At 43.3% G+C, this 17807-nt stretch overlaps 1 protein-coding gene across 1 annotated transcript in view; it reads right to left on the reverse strand.

The window, feature by feature from the left end:
• The window catches only part of LOC126278760 (odorant receptor coreceptor-like), a 126148-nt gene that overhangs the window by 11918 nt on the left and 96423 nt on the right, over positions 1 to 17807 (reverse strand). Inside the window, exon 6 of the mRNA XM_049979036.1 lies at positions 8256 to 8369. Within this exon, the coding sequence (XP_049834993.1) occupies positions 8256 to 8369 (114 nt within the window). The remainder of the gene's footprint in view (positions 1 to 8255; positions 8370 to 17807) is intronic.

Below are 17807 nucleotides of genomic sequence, written 5' to 3' on the forward strand. Positions count from 1 at the left end.
GAAGAGCGCACCTGCCATCGACACTCACTAAATTCAAGCACCCCCAGCGGTGGCAGGCAAGGGAAACCACTGAAGTGAAGCACACCAATTGTGAAAGGTGAGGGGACTCACCGAAATCAAACACGCCGATGATGAAAGGCAAGGAGTCTCACCGATACCAAGCATCCCGATGGGAACAGAAAACTATTACATTTACGTCGTTGTTCCTGGATCACGCTAAACGTAATTTCTAATGAGACGTAGAATCGGCTAACCGTATTGTACCGTCAAATCAAATCCGCAGCACTAAAGTAAATTTCGGACGTAAATATCAACCATTAGAATGCAGAGACTTACATTTACATCATTAATGAATTCTAGGATCAATTGCAAGGGCTCCTAATTGCAAAAGAAGGCACGCTTGATATTTGTCGATTACAGCGACACCACGAGTGGGAAACAATGGTGTGATTAAACAGTACATAGTTTTCGGCTTAGGATTCGAATGTGTAATAAAAATTCAATCTTGACCCCGCCCAAGCAGGATGAATGGTTAGGAGAAGGCCGCTTTACTGACATTAACATATCATCCAAAACTTTTTTTCGTACGATTCGTCGTTTTCTAGATATTTAGTTGTTCCAAATTAAAACAAACACATTGTACCTTGATGAGGCACAACATTATGACCACCGATCTACTGTCTATATAAACCCGTCCAGGCGATAGCGACGTCATCTGGCGAGGAATAACTTGTAGTCAGCCACACGCACGCTGTACGTACAGGGTGTTTCAAAAATGACCGTTATATTTGAAACGGCAATACAAACTAAACGAGCAGCGATAGAAATACACCGTTTGTTGCAATATGCTTGGGACAACAGTACATTTCTAGGCAGACAAACTTTCGAAATTACAGTAGTTACAATTGTCAACAACAGATGGCGCTGCGGTCTGGGAAACTCTATAGTACGATATTTTCCACATATCCACCATGCGTAGCAATAATATGGCGTAGTCTCTGAATGAAATTACCCGAAACCTTTGACAACGTGTCTGGCGGAATGGCTTCACATGCAGATGAGATTTACTGCTTCAGCTGTTCAATTGTTTCTGGATTCTGGCGGTACACCTGGTCTTTCAAGTGTCCCCACAGAAAGAAGTCACAGGGGTTCATGTCTGGCGAATAGGGAGGCCAATCCACGCCGCCTCCTGTATGTTTCGGATAGCCCAAAGCAATCACACGATCATCGAAATATTCATTCAGGAAATTAAAGATGTCGGCCGTGCGATGTGGCCGGGCACCATCTTGCATAAACCACGAGGTGTTCGCAGTGTCGTCTAAGGCAGTTTGTACCGCCACAAATTCACGAAGAATGTCCAGATAGCGTGATGCAGTAATCGTTTCGGATCTGAAAAATGGGCGAATGATTCCTTTGGAAGAAATGGCGGCCCAGACCAGTACTTTTTGAGGATGCAGGGACGATGGGACTGCAACATGGGGCTTTTCGGTTCCCCATATGCGCCAGTTCTCTTTATTGACGAAGCTGTCCAGGTAAAAATAAGCTTCGTCAGTAAACCAAATGCTGCCCACATGCATATCGCCGTCATCAATCCTGTGCACTATATCGTTATCGAATGTCTCTTGTGCAGCAATGGTAGCGGCGCTGAGGGGTTGCCGCGTTTGAATTCTGTATGGATAGAGGTGTAAACTCTGGCGCATGAGACGATACGTGGACGTTGGCATCATTTGGACCGCAGCTACAACACGTCGAACGGAAACCCGAGGCCGCTGTTGGATCACCTACAGCACTAGCTGCGCATTGCCCTCTGTGGTTACCATACGCAGTCGCCCTACCTTTCCAGCACGTTCATCCGTCACGTTCCCAGTCCGTTGAAATTTTTCAAACAGATCCTTTATTGTATCGCTTTCCGGTCCTTTGGTTACATTAAACCTCCGTTGAAAACTTCGTCTTGTTGCAACAACACTGTTCTAGGCGGTGGAAATTCAACACCAGAAAAATCCTCTGTTCTAAGGAATAAACCATGTTGTCCACAGCACACTTGCACGTTGTGAACAGCACACGCTTACAGCAGAAAGACGACGTACAGAATGGCGCACCCACAGACTGCGTTGTCTTCTATACCTTTCACATCACTTGCAGCGCCATCTGTTGTTGAAAATTGTAACTACTGTAATTTCGAAAGTTTGTCCGCCTGAAAATGTACTGTTGTCCCAAGCATATTTCAACGAACGGTGTATTTCTATCGCTGCTCGTTTAGTATTTATTGCCGTTTCAAATATACCGGTCGTTTTTGAAACACCGTGTAGTATCAGTGAGCGTGCGGTCCATGTCTAAAATGGGGAAAGCGCAAGATCTGTCTGAGTTTGACCGAGGACACAGTGTGGTGGGCGGAGGCACGGCACAAGCATTTGGGGTGTTCGAGGAGTTGTTTTGGTGTGTGTCTTCAACACGTGATGAAAGCAATGTAAAACCGTATCTAGACGTTGGGCGGTCACTCGTCATTATATACACTACTGGCCATTGAAACTGATACAGCACGAAGATGACGTGCTACAGACGTGAAATTTAACAGACAGGAAGAAGATGCTGTGCTATGTAAATGATTAGCTTTCCAGAGCTTTCACACAAAGTTGGCGCCGGTGGAGGAACCTACAAAATTCTGACATGAGGAAACTTTCCAACCGACTTCTCATACACAAACAGCAGCTGACCGCCTTGACTGGTGAAACGTTGTTGTGATGCATAGTGTAAGGAGGAGAAATGCGTACCATTACATTTCCGACTTTGATAAAGGTCGGTCTTAGCCTATCACTATTCCGGTTTAGCGTATCGCGACATTGCTGCTGGCATTGGTCGAGATCCAATGACTGTTAGCAGAATATGGAATCGTTGGTTTCAGAAGGGTAATACGGAACGCCGTGATTGATCCCAACGGCCTCGTATCACTAGCAGTCGAGATGAAAGGCATCCTAAACCGCATGGCTGTAACGGATCGTGCAGCCACGTCTCGATCCCTGAGTCAACAGATGGGGACGTTTACGAGACAACAACCTTCTGCACGAACAGTTCGACAACGTTTGCAGCAGCAGCTCGGAGACTGTGGCTGCGGTTACCCTTGACGCTGCATTACAGACAGGAGCGCCTGCGAAGGTATACTCAACGACGAACCTGGGTGCACGAATGGCAAAACGTCATTTTTTCCGATGAGTCCAGGTTCTGTTTACAGCATCATGATGGTCGCATTCGTGTTTGGCGACATCGCTGTGAACGCACGTTGGAAGCGTGTATTCGTCATCGCCATACTGGCGTATCACCCGGCGTGATGGTATGGGGTGCCATTGGCTACACGTCTGTACCTGTACACGCCATCCAAGCTCTGTTTGACTCAATGCCCAGGCGTATCAACGCTGTTATTACGGCCAAAGGTGGTTGTTCTGGGTATTGATTCGTCAATATCTATGCACCCAAATTGCGTGGAACTGTAATCACATGTCAGTTCCAGTATAATATATTTGTCCAATGAATACCCGTTTATCATCTGCAATTCTTCTTGGTGTAGCTGTTTTAATGGCCAGTAGTGTATCTCGGACATCGTAGGTTGGGCATGGTGGGTAAACAGGACAGGAGGCGAACTGTGTCGGAACTAAGATAAAATGTTAGTGCTGGGCAGAGTACAGTGCACCGAACCACCTCTAACCCATGCATGTGCCAATGTTAACACCACGACCACGGCAACTACTACTAAAATGGACACATAACCATGGGTGCTGGACGTTGGCCCAGTAGCAGAGCGTTGCATTGTCTGATGAATCCTGATACCTTCTTCTTCTTGCCGATGAGAGGAGGCGAACCTGTCGTCTCCCAGTGGAACCCCACCCCCTCCCCGGAATTTACGGGAATTAGGTGATATGTGCGTGTGGATGTGGCTCCGTCTCTCTCCAGCGACCTGCCAAGGCCTCATTGCTTCCATGTCAGGAGCGTCGCAACTGTTGTGCATGATAAAGGTGGACATAACGTCTACTAGGTAGGTGGTCATAATGTTCTGGCTGATCAGTGTATATTTCAGACGTCAATTAGTCTCCCTTTTCTCTCATTCCTACGTAAATCTCTCATCATTCCCTCATAATTACTAGATTTTCATCTCTCTTTACATGTTGTACTACTGTTGAATGTCCTCATGTTCTTCGTGAATCTCTTCATCTTCTGCTTGTGACGTCAGCGTTCGTATCTGAACAAATGAGTTGACGTTGGTTTGCTGTCGATTATGTTGAGGATAATAGTGTCACTGAACTGTTCACACTATCTCCGTATCTTCCCCACATTCCTGCTCAGTGCGAATGCTACCCCCGTTATACCATTTTCTGCTGCTGTCGAAATGATCAAATGCTCACCTGACCATATATGTGCAGCCTAATTTCGATTGCCTGTTGACTACTGGCGTTACTGATCCGGTCAACAAGGATGTATACCACGATAAACGACACTAGCAGTGAGATCCTAGACGAAGGGAGGGAAACACAGAACAGCCCTTATTACTTAGCAATATTTACAACCAGTTTAGTGAAAATCAAAACTCTTTTCTAAAATGTTACAGGGTCCAAGAATGAATGTGTCTTTTCTTTTGAACAATACAAGCTTTCAAAGAACCCAAAGCATGTCTGTTTTCTTTAGGACATTGTAAATCTTACAGAACACGAAATATTAACGTCTCTTTTCTTTAGCACGAACATACTTTGAGGAATAAAATTTTACTTGAGCCTCACTTTAATCTTCAACGATGCTTCAAGATTTTCTTGTCGCGAGAATGAAGCATATCAAACATGAAAAAATTACAATTGATCAGGCCGACGTCAGATCGTGGCGCAAGGGCGCAGGCGACACAACAGGCTCAGACATATATATCTCGGTCACCAGTTCCCGGGTCAACGGAACAAGAAAAATAGTGTTATTCCTAAAACACACATAGCAAAGCTCTCTTAGACTATAAAAAAACCACAACAATAAACCTTTGGCCCGCCCTGGTGATATCTCACTTAAGGGAAATACAAATACGGGTACAGCAAAATTCAAAAATTATTAAATCACTGAACACATAAAATATTTAAATCACATTAACACATGTAAAAGCAGTCTTAAAAAATAGCGTCCGCAAGCCACCAACCACGTTAACAGCCGCTATGCAAACCATACTAGGCTAACCTGACAGCCTAGAAGAATTTAAGGCACTTCACTTATCTTTAGAATACAGATACTGGAATAATTAAACCAGAAACGTAGCAGATGTTACAATCTTCTGCTTTTGAGCATGAAACAATCTACTACCGGCCTTTCTGTAAGATGGCTGTGGAACCTTAAAACAGGCCGCCATGGCAGAGTGGTTCTAAGCGCTTTAGTCAGAAACCGCGCTGCTGCTACGGTGGCATGTTCGAATCCTGCCTCGGCCATGGATGTGTGTGATGTCCTCAGGTTAGTTAGGTGTAAGCAGTTCTAAGTCTAGGGGACTGATTACCTCAGATGTTAGGCCTAAGTCCCATAGGGCTTAGAGCCAATTGAACCATTTGAACCTGAAAACACAGGTTATGCTACTCCATACAAATAGGGTGACTGCTATAAGGCAGAGCGGACCTTTGTTGTTAACCCAAAAGAGATGCAAGACAAGATCCCACTTACATCACAGACCACACCACTACGCCTTAAAATGACTAGTCACTGCCACTAAATCTTGAATTAAAGTAAGGCGCCTACAGTTTTCTTGAGAAGAAAGAACTCTAATAGGCAAATCATTTGCTCTAAGGGAGAGCTGAGCACGCGTTGGTGGTTCTTTTAGCAAAGAACCGATCGATAACCTTGGGGCCGTATGACTACCAACTTCAGACCACGAGGCGAGGAAGCTATTAAGTTATTCCAACGCAACAACCTGCCATCGACAGAAACGGGTTTTTCGAGAATTGTCACAAGCGATGCTCACCTTGGAGTAAGCGGCGGCAATCTCGGGGCTCCGTTCACAAGCTGGGAACCCAAGGAAGATGCAGACATGACGCAGCCCGGGACAGCACTACCACCGACAGGCATTCGGCGACAACAGCAACATCGCTCAGTCCCGCAACGCCGACTCTCAGAACCCCATTAGAAAAATCCCTGCGCTGGAAGTGCCGGCCACGCCTCCCGAAGAAACAAGTACATTGGAACTTGCACGCCTGCTCATAACGACCTCACAGCGTCGACATGCCCCCCCCCCCCCATCCCTACACCACTGCCGGCGCAGGAACCTGTCTCTCTTGCCAACAGTCCGCCAACAAAAGATCCTCTCACGAGCAGACTGTTTGCAACCTACAGTGCGGGAGGTATCGATCACGCCGCACGGCTCACTCACATGCTGGTATGATGTTGGCCAGTGCAAAGTCAACATGCCTGCCGCGGACCGTTGTGACCGAGCGGTTCTAGGCGCTTCAGTCTGGAACCGCGTGACCTTTACGGTAGCAGGAGTCGAATCCTGCCTCGGGCATGGATGTGTTGATGTCCTTAGGTTTATTAGGTTTAAGTAGTTTTAAGTTCTAGGGGGCTGATGACCAGAGATGTTAAGTCCCATAGTGCTCAGAGCCATTTGAACATGCCTACCCATCAACATAAAACTATTTATGAATTGTACTTTCCGTAGTCTCTACTACCTGGAAGTTTTCGTGACCTTCAACAGTTAAATGGTTTGCCGAGACTAAAAACACTTTCTGTTACTTTTTGGAAAATTTGGAACGAATTATACCACATTTAGGTTGGAATTGGACTCCACTATTTTACAAAGCAAGCACATTTGTAGAAATGTTTGGCAGTCGACGTCAGATGCCTTTGTGAGATCCCCACAATATTTAATGCGACGAACCGTGTGACGTCTCGACTGATATCCATTTCTACAAGCAGTCCTTCGGGAAAGCGTCAAGCAAAACACACATTTAAATAACGACAACTTCCATGCAATTTCATCGCCGCAGTTGCCGGACACACTCCTCCATTGCTGACAGTCAACAAAACGGCCCTGAACACTATGGCACTTAACATCTGAGGTCATCAGCACCCTAGAACTTGGAACTACTTAAACCTAACTAACCTAACGACACCACACACATCCATGCCCGAGGCAGGATTCGAACCTGCGACCGCAGCAGTCGCGCGGTTACGGACTGAAGCGCCAAGAACCGCTCGGTCACCGCCGCCGGCTGCTGACAGTCATAGCAGTACATAGATAACGCATTTCCTTTGAGAAATCCCTTTAGCCGCGCGGGATTAGCCGAGCGGTCAGGGGCGCTGCAGTCATGGACTGTTCGGCTGGTCCCAGCGGAGGTTCGAGTCCTCCCTCGGACATGGGTGTGTGTGTTTGTCCTTAGGATAATTTAGGTTAAGTAGTGTGTAAGCTTAGGGACTAATGACCTTAGCAGTTAAGTCCCATAAGATTTGACACACATTTGAACATATTTTGAGAAATCCCTTTAATCTCGTGGAAGCTCCCGACGCTATCGAAAAGATGGACGGCGAATATCTACAAAGACCTATGGGCTCAATTTTACTACCCAGAAAGGTATTTCATGATGTTTTCCACAAGTTATAGTTACGTCACCCAACTCTAGACCTAAAATTAATTTGTGAGTGTGTGATGATTGTACACGGAATACATTTTCCGAAAAACGTAGTCTAAATGAGCTTTCGCAAACATATCACCATATAAAACCTACTATAGTTTCTTGATCCCCTCAGGACATGGAATATCTCCTACAGAGACGTAGCCTCTTGTTGCTGGCAAACGGATAAAGTTCAGTCTGTTATTCATACAGTCCACTGAAGCAACAGTAGAAATTTTTAAATTACTCCTTCTGTTATATTTTCTAGTCGGAGCTAAAAAAATTATGCTTAGTAAGTGTATTGTTAATACTAAACATGCAAAAATACATCACTAATCATAGAGTACTAAATAATTAGTGAAACAAGCTACACTAATTATTTTTTCGTGAAATAATGTTTTACCAAGTGCCTACAGTGGAGTCAACAGTAAAACTAATTTGATCGTTTGTACGTTTCACTTTGTAATGTTTCGCTAAGTACCCACACGGAAATTAACAGAAAACCTAATTTCACTGGCTTGTTTGTGAACTGGGAAGGAAATTCATATAGTTATAAAATTAAGCTAATGAACACTCCACCCATCTAACGAAACTGTCACATTATCTCCCAGTCATCAACAATGAGTCGACTCCACCACGTACCTGGTCTATGATTTCTTGGCCGTACCAGCAGAAGTGGGCAGTCTGGTTGATGTACGCTGGGAAGGTCAGCACTTTCTTCAGAACAAGTGTTCTCTTCGCGCCTGGACGGAAAGCCTAGCGAATATAAACAAAAACCAGCATTACATCTGAACTTTTGAAATGACTATATAAAAACAAGGTTTACCATATATCTTAAACATCATGTTGTTCACGTAAAAATACCGTCGCCAGAATATACGAAAGAATGTTTCAGGTAACAACACACAGGATCTTCAAAATTTAACGTTCACGAAAGTCTCGAACAATAACGTGGAGGACAGTTACACAATTTTCAAATATAACCATGGCTATTTCTTAAATGATTGGTATGTGTAATCTGAAATACAATGAGGCTGTTTTTTGTGGGATCTAGTGCAATATGTTTTTTCTTCCTATTCTCTCCTTCTGCCATCGTGAGTTATTTTGATTTCTCAATAGATAAACTCATTTATTGGTGCTAGTAGTAGTTCTATATCATTATAACGTGGCGGCGCGGGGTAGCCGCGCGGTTTGGGGAGCCTTGCCACGGCTCGCGTGGCTACCCCCGTCGGAGGTTCGAGTCCTCCCTCGGCCATGGGGGTGTGTGTTGTCGTTAGCGTAATTTAGTTTACGTTAGATTAAGTAGTGTGTAACCTTTATTGACCTATGACCTTAGCAGTTTGGTCCCATAGGAACGTACCACAAATTTCCAAATTATAACATGTTGTAACGTCATCCACCTTGAAATGAGCAACGAATAACTCATCCCTACCGGCAGGCAATCGTGATTGAGCTCATGAAATGTGATATGAGCGTCATCATCTTTTCTTTGTTTGAGCATTCTGTCTAATATGTTGCGACCCTCCACAAATTACTCTTCTGCGTCCACTCACATTATATCTGAACAAAAGTATCCGTAATCCACTATATGAACCTGAACTGATCACCAAATATTACGAGAGGTGGATCCGCCAGTATAAAAGGTGGGGCGGAGTATTTTGCTGTTACTAGAGAACCAGTAATAGCGGAATGTGTGGGCCAGGCGAACTCAGTTTCTTCGGCCGTGCACTTGTCATTCGATGTCACCTGAGTATCAGATCCATCAGGAACATTTCAACCCTTCTAAAACTGCCCAGGTCAACTTTTGGCAATGTGATTTTGAAGTTGGAACTCCAAGGAACAACCAGAACGTGGCAGACCTCACGTAATGACGGATAGTCGAGCACTGCGGAGGGTGGTTGTAAACTGTCGCCTAAAACCAGTTGGAAAGACGACTCCCTGTTCCTAAATGGTACCAGCAGCCCAGATTCCACAACGACTGTGCGTAGGGAAGAATCGGATACAACTGTCGAGCAGCATAAGCGATACTGGACGTGGTGTAAAGAGTGAATTCACCGGTCAGTGTGTGAGTGGAAAAGAGTGATTTGATGAATCACGCTATGCCCTGTGGCTGTCCGATGGAAGGGTTTGAGTTTGGCGAATGCCTGGAGGACATTGCCTGCCATCATGTGTAGAGATGGTTCAAATAGCTCTAAGCACTAAGTGACTTAACATCTGAAGTCATCAGTCCCCTAGAACTTAGAACTACGTAAACCTAACTAACCTAAGGACATCACACACATCCATGCCCGAGGCAGGATTCGAACCTGCGACCGCGTGGGACGAGACTGAAGCACCTAGAACCGCTCGGCCACCGCGGCTGGCATGTGTAGAGCCAACTGTGAAGTATGGAGGAGATGGTGTTACACAATGAATTCCTCTTGTGCTTTGCATGTGGTCCCCTTATTTCGTTTAAGAAAATATGTTGTACAGCTTTGTGTACTACAGACAGCAGACAAACAGTACCAAGATGAAGATTGTTTGTATCCGGATGCCAATGCCCACTGCCATAACGCAGCGTCTGTGAGGTAATGGTTTTCAAAACAGCACTTTGATACATGAACAACCCACTACCTCACTCATTAATGGGTCCTAATTCTACGTATACATTACAATTACTGTCGCTACATTGTTTTACTACAGGATTTGTATTCTGTTACGTTATTACTCCACTATGGCCGTCTCTTGCTTAAGCTATCATTATCCATTTTACATGTTACTTTTTCTACTAAGCTGTCTGCATGGGTAATACGCTAGTATTTGTTTTCTGATTCTGTACGAAATTATACAAATACTTAGGAACTAGTCTGCACTACCTGCAGCGTTCCAGGTCTGCCAGTGTGATACACAAAACTACGTTGTCGGCCGTGTCCACCTAGCTAATCCCAGTGGGCATGTCCCTGGCACCGGGTTGACCCAAAATTTTGAAATTCGCCGCAGTTTCCTGCTAATAATTTATCCTGTCTTAATCTACATCTAACCTAGAATTCATATTACTACTGTCGTAATTAGTGCGTTGTCTCTGTCAGTGATTTATGCACCCTCCCCTAAAGTCCGAGACGTGGCGGATCCCAGCTGTAAGACAGCTAGCCAAGTCCACGCGCCGGCGGTGCAGGACAGGTGCATGGTACCTTGATCGGTCTGTTATTCTAATTAATATTGTTCCTTAGAAACTCTTTTGAGTCTTTGATATTTCGTTTGCTTGTTCACTGAGAGTTTCGAAAGTGTCCTGTTGCCCGAGCAGAGCGTGTGTGTCGCGATTGCGTAACTGTAGCCTAAGCTGTCATGCTACGTCGTCAAAAAGGGAACACTCGTACACCACATGGTCTGGAGTGCCCTGTATGGTGCCACAGTCACACGATGGTGTATCTCGCTTCCTGAACCGGCATAAATATGCCGCACACGGTCCATGTCCGGTGAGAAAGTGCAGCAGTCTTCTGGTTGGTTCCTGAGCTGCAGGCGCTCCCTCGTATCCTACAGCAACTCGTACATTCTGCGCCCAGTTTCAACCCGATTCCACTGCTCCTGCCGTAGTCCCTCACCCCGTCTTCTGATTGCAGCTTTTTCCCCTACTTGGACACTCATTATTTCGATTATTTTCTCTCTTTTACCTCTCTTTGCCCAATACCATGCTGCTTGGTTTATGGACAGTCCGCACCACCCTACGTTGACAATACCCCCCGTTCTGTTGCCCTGCATGACAAGCCATCGCAGGCTAACTTTTCAGCATGATAACGCCCTCCCGCACAACATGAGAATTTGTGCTGTTTGTATTTGTGCTTGCCCAACCCTACCTTGCCCACCCACGTCGCTGGATTTCTCCTCAGTTGGATAATTTTGGAGCATTATCGGCATGGCCCTGTAACCATTTTGGGGTTTTGACGATCTAAAGCGACAGTTGGACAGAATTTGTCCTGATACACCCCAGTATGATGTCTAACAACGGTGTAATCAATGCCAAACCGAGTAACTGCTTGCATTAGGGGCAGACGTGGACGAATGCGTTATTGACTTCCTCAATTTTTGAAGCACTATCTCTTGAATATTGTGCCCAATTTTTCTGAAATTATTATTATTTGTTTGTACATATCCATCACTTCTACCGATTTTTGTCGCATTCGGATTATTCCTTCGCTGTACGTACTTTTTTTCCTGCATTGATGTGTACTTCAGTATTACCTCAAATTACTAATTAAGTTTGTATCAATTACGATGATTTCCTTCCAAGCCGTTGTTATTTACCAAATCTATACCTCAGGCTGGTATATTTGGTACCCCACTGTCCATTTCCCACTCTTTGAATCTTTGGACAAAAATTCAAGGTGTATTTTTCTCTCTAATTACTAAATAAGTTTTTTCTGAAATATCTGGATTACTTTCAATCAAATTATTCTTTTTCAAAACTAGAGTTTATTCTGGTCAATTTGTTACCATATTTGTCCATTTTTTCGTTAAACTCAAACATTCGGCCAAAAATGTATCATTCCAAAGTTGTTTAGCGACCAGAGCAACACCAATCATCATGACTGACTTCCGTGTAATTTTGTTCGTTACGAATATATGAATAGCAGATCGTCTTTGTTAAGTAGCTCTGTTCGAGGAAGAATCACTATGTACCATCAACGATGACATAACATTAATAGAAACTTAACACTAAACAGACCTTAGCTCTCCTGTCGTAGCTCACAGTGGAGTACCTGGGGAATGTTACTCGACGACTTGCTGGAGCTGACAGTAAACAAATGTAAAAGGAGGGAAAACGCATACTAATCATTCAGTCAACCGTCATCTGTTCAACGTTTGTGTGAAGACAATACACACAAGTCACTAAAGCCAACCAAATACCACGCACTCCAGAAATCTTTAGCACAACACGACAAAACATGGAAAGCATATGCAGGTCATGCACCGAAGTAGTATCTCATCCAGCAGTTTTTGTAAATGTACGTTGTTAAATATATCAAATGTTACAGTATTTAATCACACATACAAATGTTACATGAAGTCATGCAAGATGCAGGTGACCATTATTACAATAATCAGTAGCTGTGTATTCAGGCGTCCGAATACTAATGGTAAAAGTTAAACATCAGCCAAGGAATGACATTATTGCTCATATGCAACAAACATTCGCATACTAGTCTGCGAATGTTTGTTTCTCATACGATTGGAAACATTATTTATCTACCTGCAGCAATCACTCCTGGATATCAGGTGATGAGTAAATTCCGAAACACGCCATAAGAGGAATATTGTCATTCCTTGCTTGATGTTGATTTGACCAGTCAGCCTAAATGCAGAACTACTGGTTATTATAATTTACCATTTAACTTCCTAAGGAAAATCATTTGGATCCCTTTTGGAATTTTGCAATAATCTGATGTCAGAAACACATCCCCATATTCATGGTGTCAGGCCATAAATATGGGGATTTATTTGTCTGGAAACAAATACTTCTCGAGATATGTATCTCATAGCTTACGTTGTGCACATTGTGGAATCTACCGACCTGAGCTCTTCTGCAAAATGTTAATGAGTATCTATCCAAGTACACATATTTGTGTTCGGTTCTCACTGCGTTAGAATTCTAGGAATTTTGGAGGACGTTCTCTACGGACTTTGTGAACTGACACAAAATACACTTCCGATCGCACATTTATGGGCAGATAAATGCACAGAGTTGCCACATCACAGCAAAGTTAACAAATTTTCAGGTTTCAGTTTCACTAGGCACGGCATTGTAGCAACAGCGAGGATAACACTACTCTGTTGCTGAACTGCATCCCGAATGAATGCTTCCAAGGCTATTTCATATACCATAAAACTAAACCGTTTTGTGACACTTTAAATAGCTTTTGGAATATCAGCTTATAAAATTACGTATGAAAGCATTTAATATTCGAATATATGAAATTTTATAACCTTTTTCTTTAATTTTGGTTACAATAAGTGAGCCATGTTGGGCCTATGTATGCATTGGTTTAAACCTTGGTTCCTATTCTGTGTTTGATTTACCGCGGTTATTGCGATTATACTGCTGTTTGCTCTTTCCGTGAGAGGCAGCATGGGTGTGCATCGATATTCGCATCTTGTATTACCCTTGGTCTGGTGCTTATAGTTTCCGGCTGTGCTGTGTGCGAGCAGTCGGTCGGTTGGTGTGCAGCAGCGAGGATGTCTCCGCAGGGCACAGTTTGGCCGGGCCCACTGGCGGTCTCTACACAGTGTCGGAGTGTGTGGAGCTGTTCTCATTGCTACGAGGTCCGTGGCTCACCCACCCTGGACACGAAAGTAGAGTTTGGATTTAATTTACCAGCAAGTCAAGACTATACACATTGTGCCGTTTTGTTCTTGTTGTTGGCTCTTGGGACATTCCAGCGAGCAACAACGTGAGTGTTCGAGTTGGCGAAGGTTTAGCCACCTTCCAGTAGAGTCTAAAGGTATTTGGTTATTTGCAATTGAAGTGCACCAGCGGAATTTTCTGCCTTGTGGCCGTTAACGTTCCGGTTACCTGCCCTGGCCATTGACGTAAATTTAGGCAGTGTCCTTTCCTCACCTTATTGTCGCTGTCCAGCACAGTGTATAGCTCGACAGCTTAATGTATGCTTGGTTGTGGGCATCCACACCTTTTACGTTTGCATTGGACTCCCAGCTGTTGCTGGTCGAGTGAAGCGCAAGTTACCTTGTCGGTGGGTCCGTTGACAGTATGTTGGTTGGGGTGTCTTCGGATCGAGAATGGTTGGGCCGACGGCCTGTCTCACCTAAGTGAACGTTAGTATTTCAAGTGCTGGCCGACTCCTGAAACTTCTGAGCGCCGTCAGCTGCACTAACGTTTCTTATTTTTTTGTTGTGTGTATTTTTATGGCTCATAGCCAACAGATTTGAATTACGGATGAATTGTTTATAGTGGTGTTTTCTGTCATGGGCCTTCAGCCGTTTTAAAATTAAAGTTCCTTGCTTGTCAAGTGTTAGATTGTTTGGAGCCTTCAGCCTAATTTAAGATAAGGCTTTGTTGTTTAAATTTATTTTACCTTGAGTTTTAAGTAATGGGGCCGTCAGCCGTTTTTAAATTAAGGATCTTTGTCATTCGAGCATCATATTGTTTGGGACCTTAAGGCTAATTGAAGATAAGGCCTACTCCCTTGTATTTTTTTACTTAATTTTATCTTGAGTCTTAAATAATCGGCCTTCAGCCATCTTTAAATTAGAGTTGTTACTTTTCAAGTGTTAGATTTTTGGGCCTTCAGCCAAATTATAGAACTTACTTAAAGTGAGGCCTTCTGCCTTCTAAATATCCTTTTTGGCGTCTGAATTTTGAGTTAATGGCTTTTAGCCGTATCTTTCTTTAAATTAAAGTCGTTGTGTCCTTAAGGCATAAGAGTGTGTCGTATTCAGCTTATACCTAAGTTCAAGAATTTCTACTGTAGTGTTTGGCCAAATAAATAAAGTTATATGTGTTCGAGTGTAACTGACAGCCGCTCATTTTGGCCCCTTTTCACAATTCCCACTACCTTTTCTGTCCTGCGGGTTTAGCAAGGCGTCTCAATATGGCTATTATGTACACTAAGGTATTCAGAATACGGAATATTAATTGTCATGGAGATATCCACCGAACCCCAGGTTAAGACTGTCATACAAAGTCTAAGACAGGGTAAGTAAAGTTAAATTCATTATTCGAAAAGTAACGTCGACTTAATCTTTATTTACGACATACAGTTATAATTTCGTTAAACATTTGCTCCGTTTTATGGACTTGGTTTTACCGTTACACAGAAAAACTGTAACCACGTTGTTTGCCAGTCTGCTGAGAATTACTGTTCTAGTTGTTGTAGTTTTCTTAAAATCGAAATATTCAGAGGCCTATCCTCATTGAAACGAAGTAAGAAGGAAGAATAAGTCAATTATACTGCATTAAGCAATGATAGTTAAACAAAACTATCACAGCCTTATTCGTGCATGTTTCAGAGGGGCTGCGTGGGAAAAAACGGGTCACAACGCTTACATTTAACACAATATCCTCTACAGTTCGTACTGTTAGACACGCAACTAAATTTTTCTACACCAATATTTAACACAATATCCTCTAAGCAAGGTAATTAATTCATACTATTAGACACTTACATGTTCTGTAGTAAGACAAAAACTGGACAAGTGACAGTGGAACTCGCGCTCTGAAGATTCCCGAAAGTATAATTATGTGTATAGTTAGCCCATCTGTAAGTTTTGATGAGACATTACTTAACACTTCCGGGCTGAGATGCCGTGGTCATTACATAAGACTCTCCCCTGACATTTCGCGTTCGACTGTGGAAGGCATCCTCCGAGGACAATCGCCGAATTACAAGGAGAGCACGAGTGAGCGCCGTATGTATCAGCCATCCAGAGGGCACCGCTGTCGAACACATGACATCGGCTGTGATATGATCTCTGATGTTGCCAACTTTTTCAATTCAATATAATCGATTGTCACGCTGTTGCTGCAATGTTGACATCCATATCTTATCCAGCTTAATGGCTTTATCTTTTCTACTAAAATTATTGCAATCTCAATGGCCTCTCTGTACATTAGCGCATAATAAAGCGATGTCTTCACTATGACGGTCGTCTCACGAAACCTTCGTTCATTATCGCCTTCCTGAAACGCATGTTCCGCTACAGCCGATTTATCAATATGTCAGAGCCGGCAGTTCCTTTTATGTTCTCCCAGACGGGTGTTGACGCTTCGTTTTTTTTTTTTGTGCCTATATAGACCTTTCCACAACTGCACGGAATTTTATAGACGCCTGGTGTCGCTAGAGGATGTCGTTTATTTTTTGTGAATCTTAAACATTCTTTTATTTTCGTGGTGAATCTGAAAACTGTTTCCACATCGTACTTGCTTAAAATTTTTCCAATCGATCAATGATGAATGGTAAGAACACTTCTCCCTTGGGTTAGTATCTATCCTAGACCGCCCTGGTTGTCAGTCTAGAGTGGAGTGCACGATCTATCTCTGTGCTGGAATACCCATTCTTCTTGAAGGTCGCTCTAAGGTGTTCAATCTCATCATCTAAGTGAGCGGGTTCAAATATTTTGTGAGCCCTGTCTATTAATGTTTTAATCACCCATTTTTTATATCTTGGGTGGTGGTTAGAATCTTTCTGCAAATAATGATCAGTATGTGTGTCTTTTCTGAAAACCTTATGACCCAATGATCCGTCCTCTCGTTTGATTGAGTCACATCTAAGAAGTTCAGGTGACCATCGATTTCCTATTCCATAGTGAATTGAATTCTTGGGTTAATACTATTAAGATGCAACAGGAAGGCATCCAGTTTCTCTGCAGATTGCAATAATTTTAGTAGAAAAGATAAAGCCATTAAGCTGGATAAGATATGGATGTCAACATTGCAGCAACAGCGTGACAATCGATTATATTGAATTGAGAAAGTTGGCAACATCAGAGATCATATCACAGCCGACGTCATGTGTTCGGCAGCGGTGCCCTCTGCATGGCTGATATATACGGCGCTCACTCGTGCACTCCTTGTAGTTCGGCGTTTGTCCTCGGAGGATGCCTTCCGCAGTCGAAGGCGAAACGTCAGGGGAGAGTCTTATGTATGGACCACAACATAGCTCGGAAGTGTTGAGTGATGACAATACCTGCTGTGAAAGCCTTCATTCTATGATTTTGATGAGACAGTTTGCAAAAACCAAAACATGTAGCGCAAACGGCCGTATCTTTTGATTACGCTGACGTAGAGCCTTACGTTTTTAAGCCCACCAAAGGATAGTGGAGCTCAGTATTTGACGTAAGTTTCAACCTAATACCTCTACGCGTTCCTCAAAGAAATGGGTCTTAACGAGCGCGCAGACTCACGGCCAACAAAGTGATCCTCTTTACCGACTAACGTACGGATCCCTAAAAATAAAGACTTACATTTAATACGTTATTCTGTGCAACAGTATGTTACATTTAGAAACAAAATTTGTAATGAATAAAACTTTTACCTCTTTACTAAACCATTAAAAACGTCCCAAATTTCATTAATTACATTTGTCCTCCGAAATTTCAGCTGCCATACATTTTTCTGCAGGTACACTCGTATAAGCTGTCAAAACGTTATACCTATAATCTACGGAAATAATTCTTTTCGATTTCCAATGGTTGAAAAAAATT

Source organism: Schistocerca gregaria, chromosome 6 (genome assembly GCF_023897955.1).
Source record: "Schistocerca gregaria isolate iqSchGreg1 chromosome 6, iqSchGreg1.2, whole genome shotgun sequence".
Taxonomy (NCBI): domain Eukaryota; kingdom Metazoa; phylum Arthropoda; class Insecta; order Orthoptera; family Acrididae; genus Schistocerca; species Schistocerca gregaria.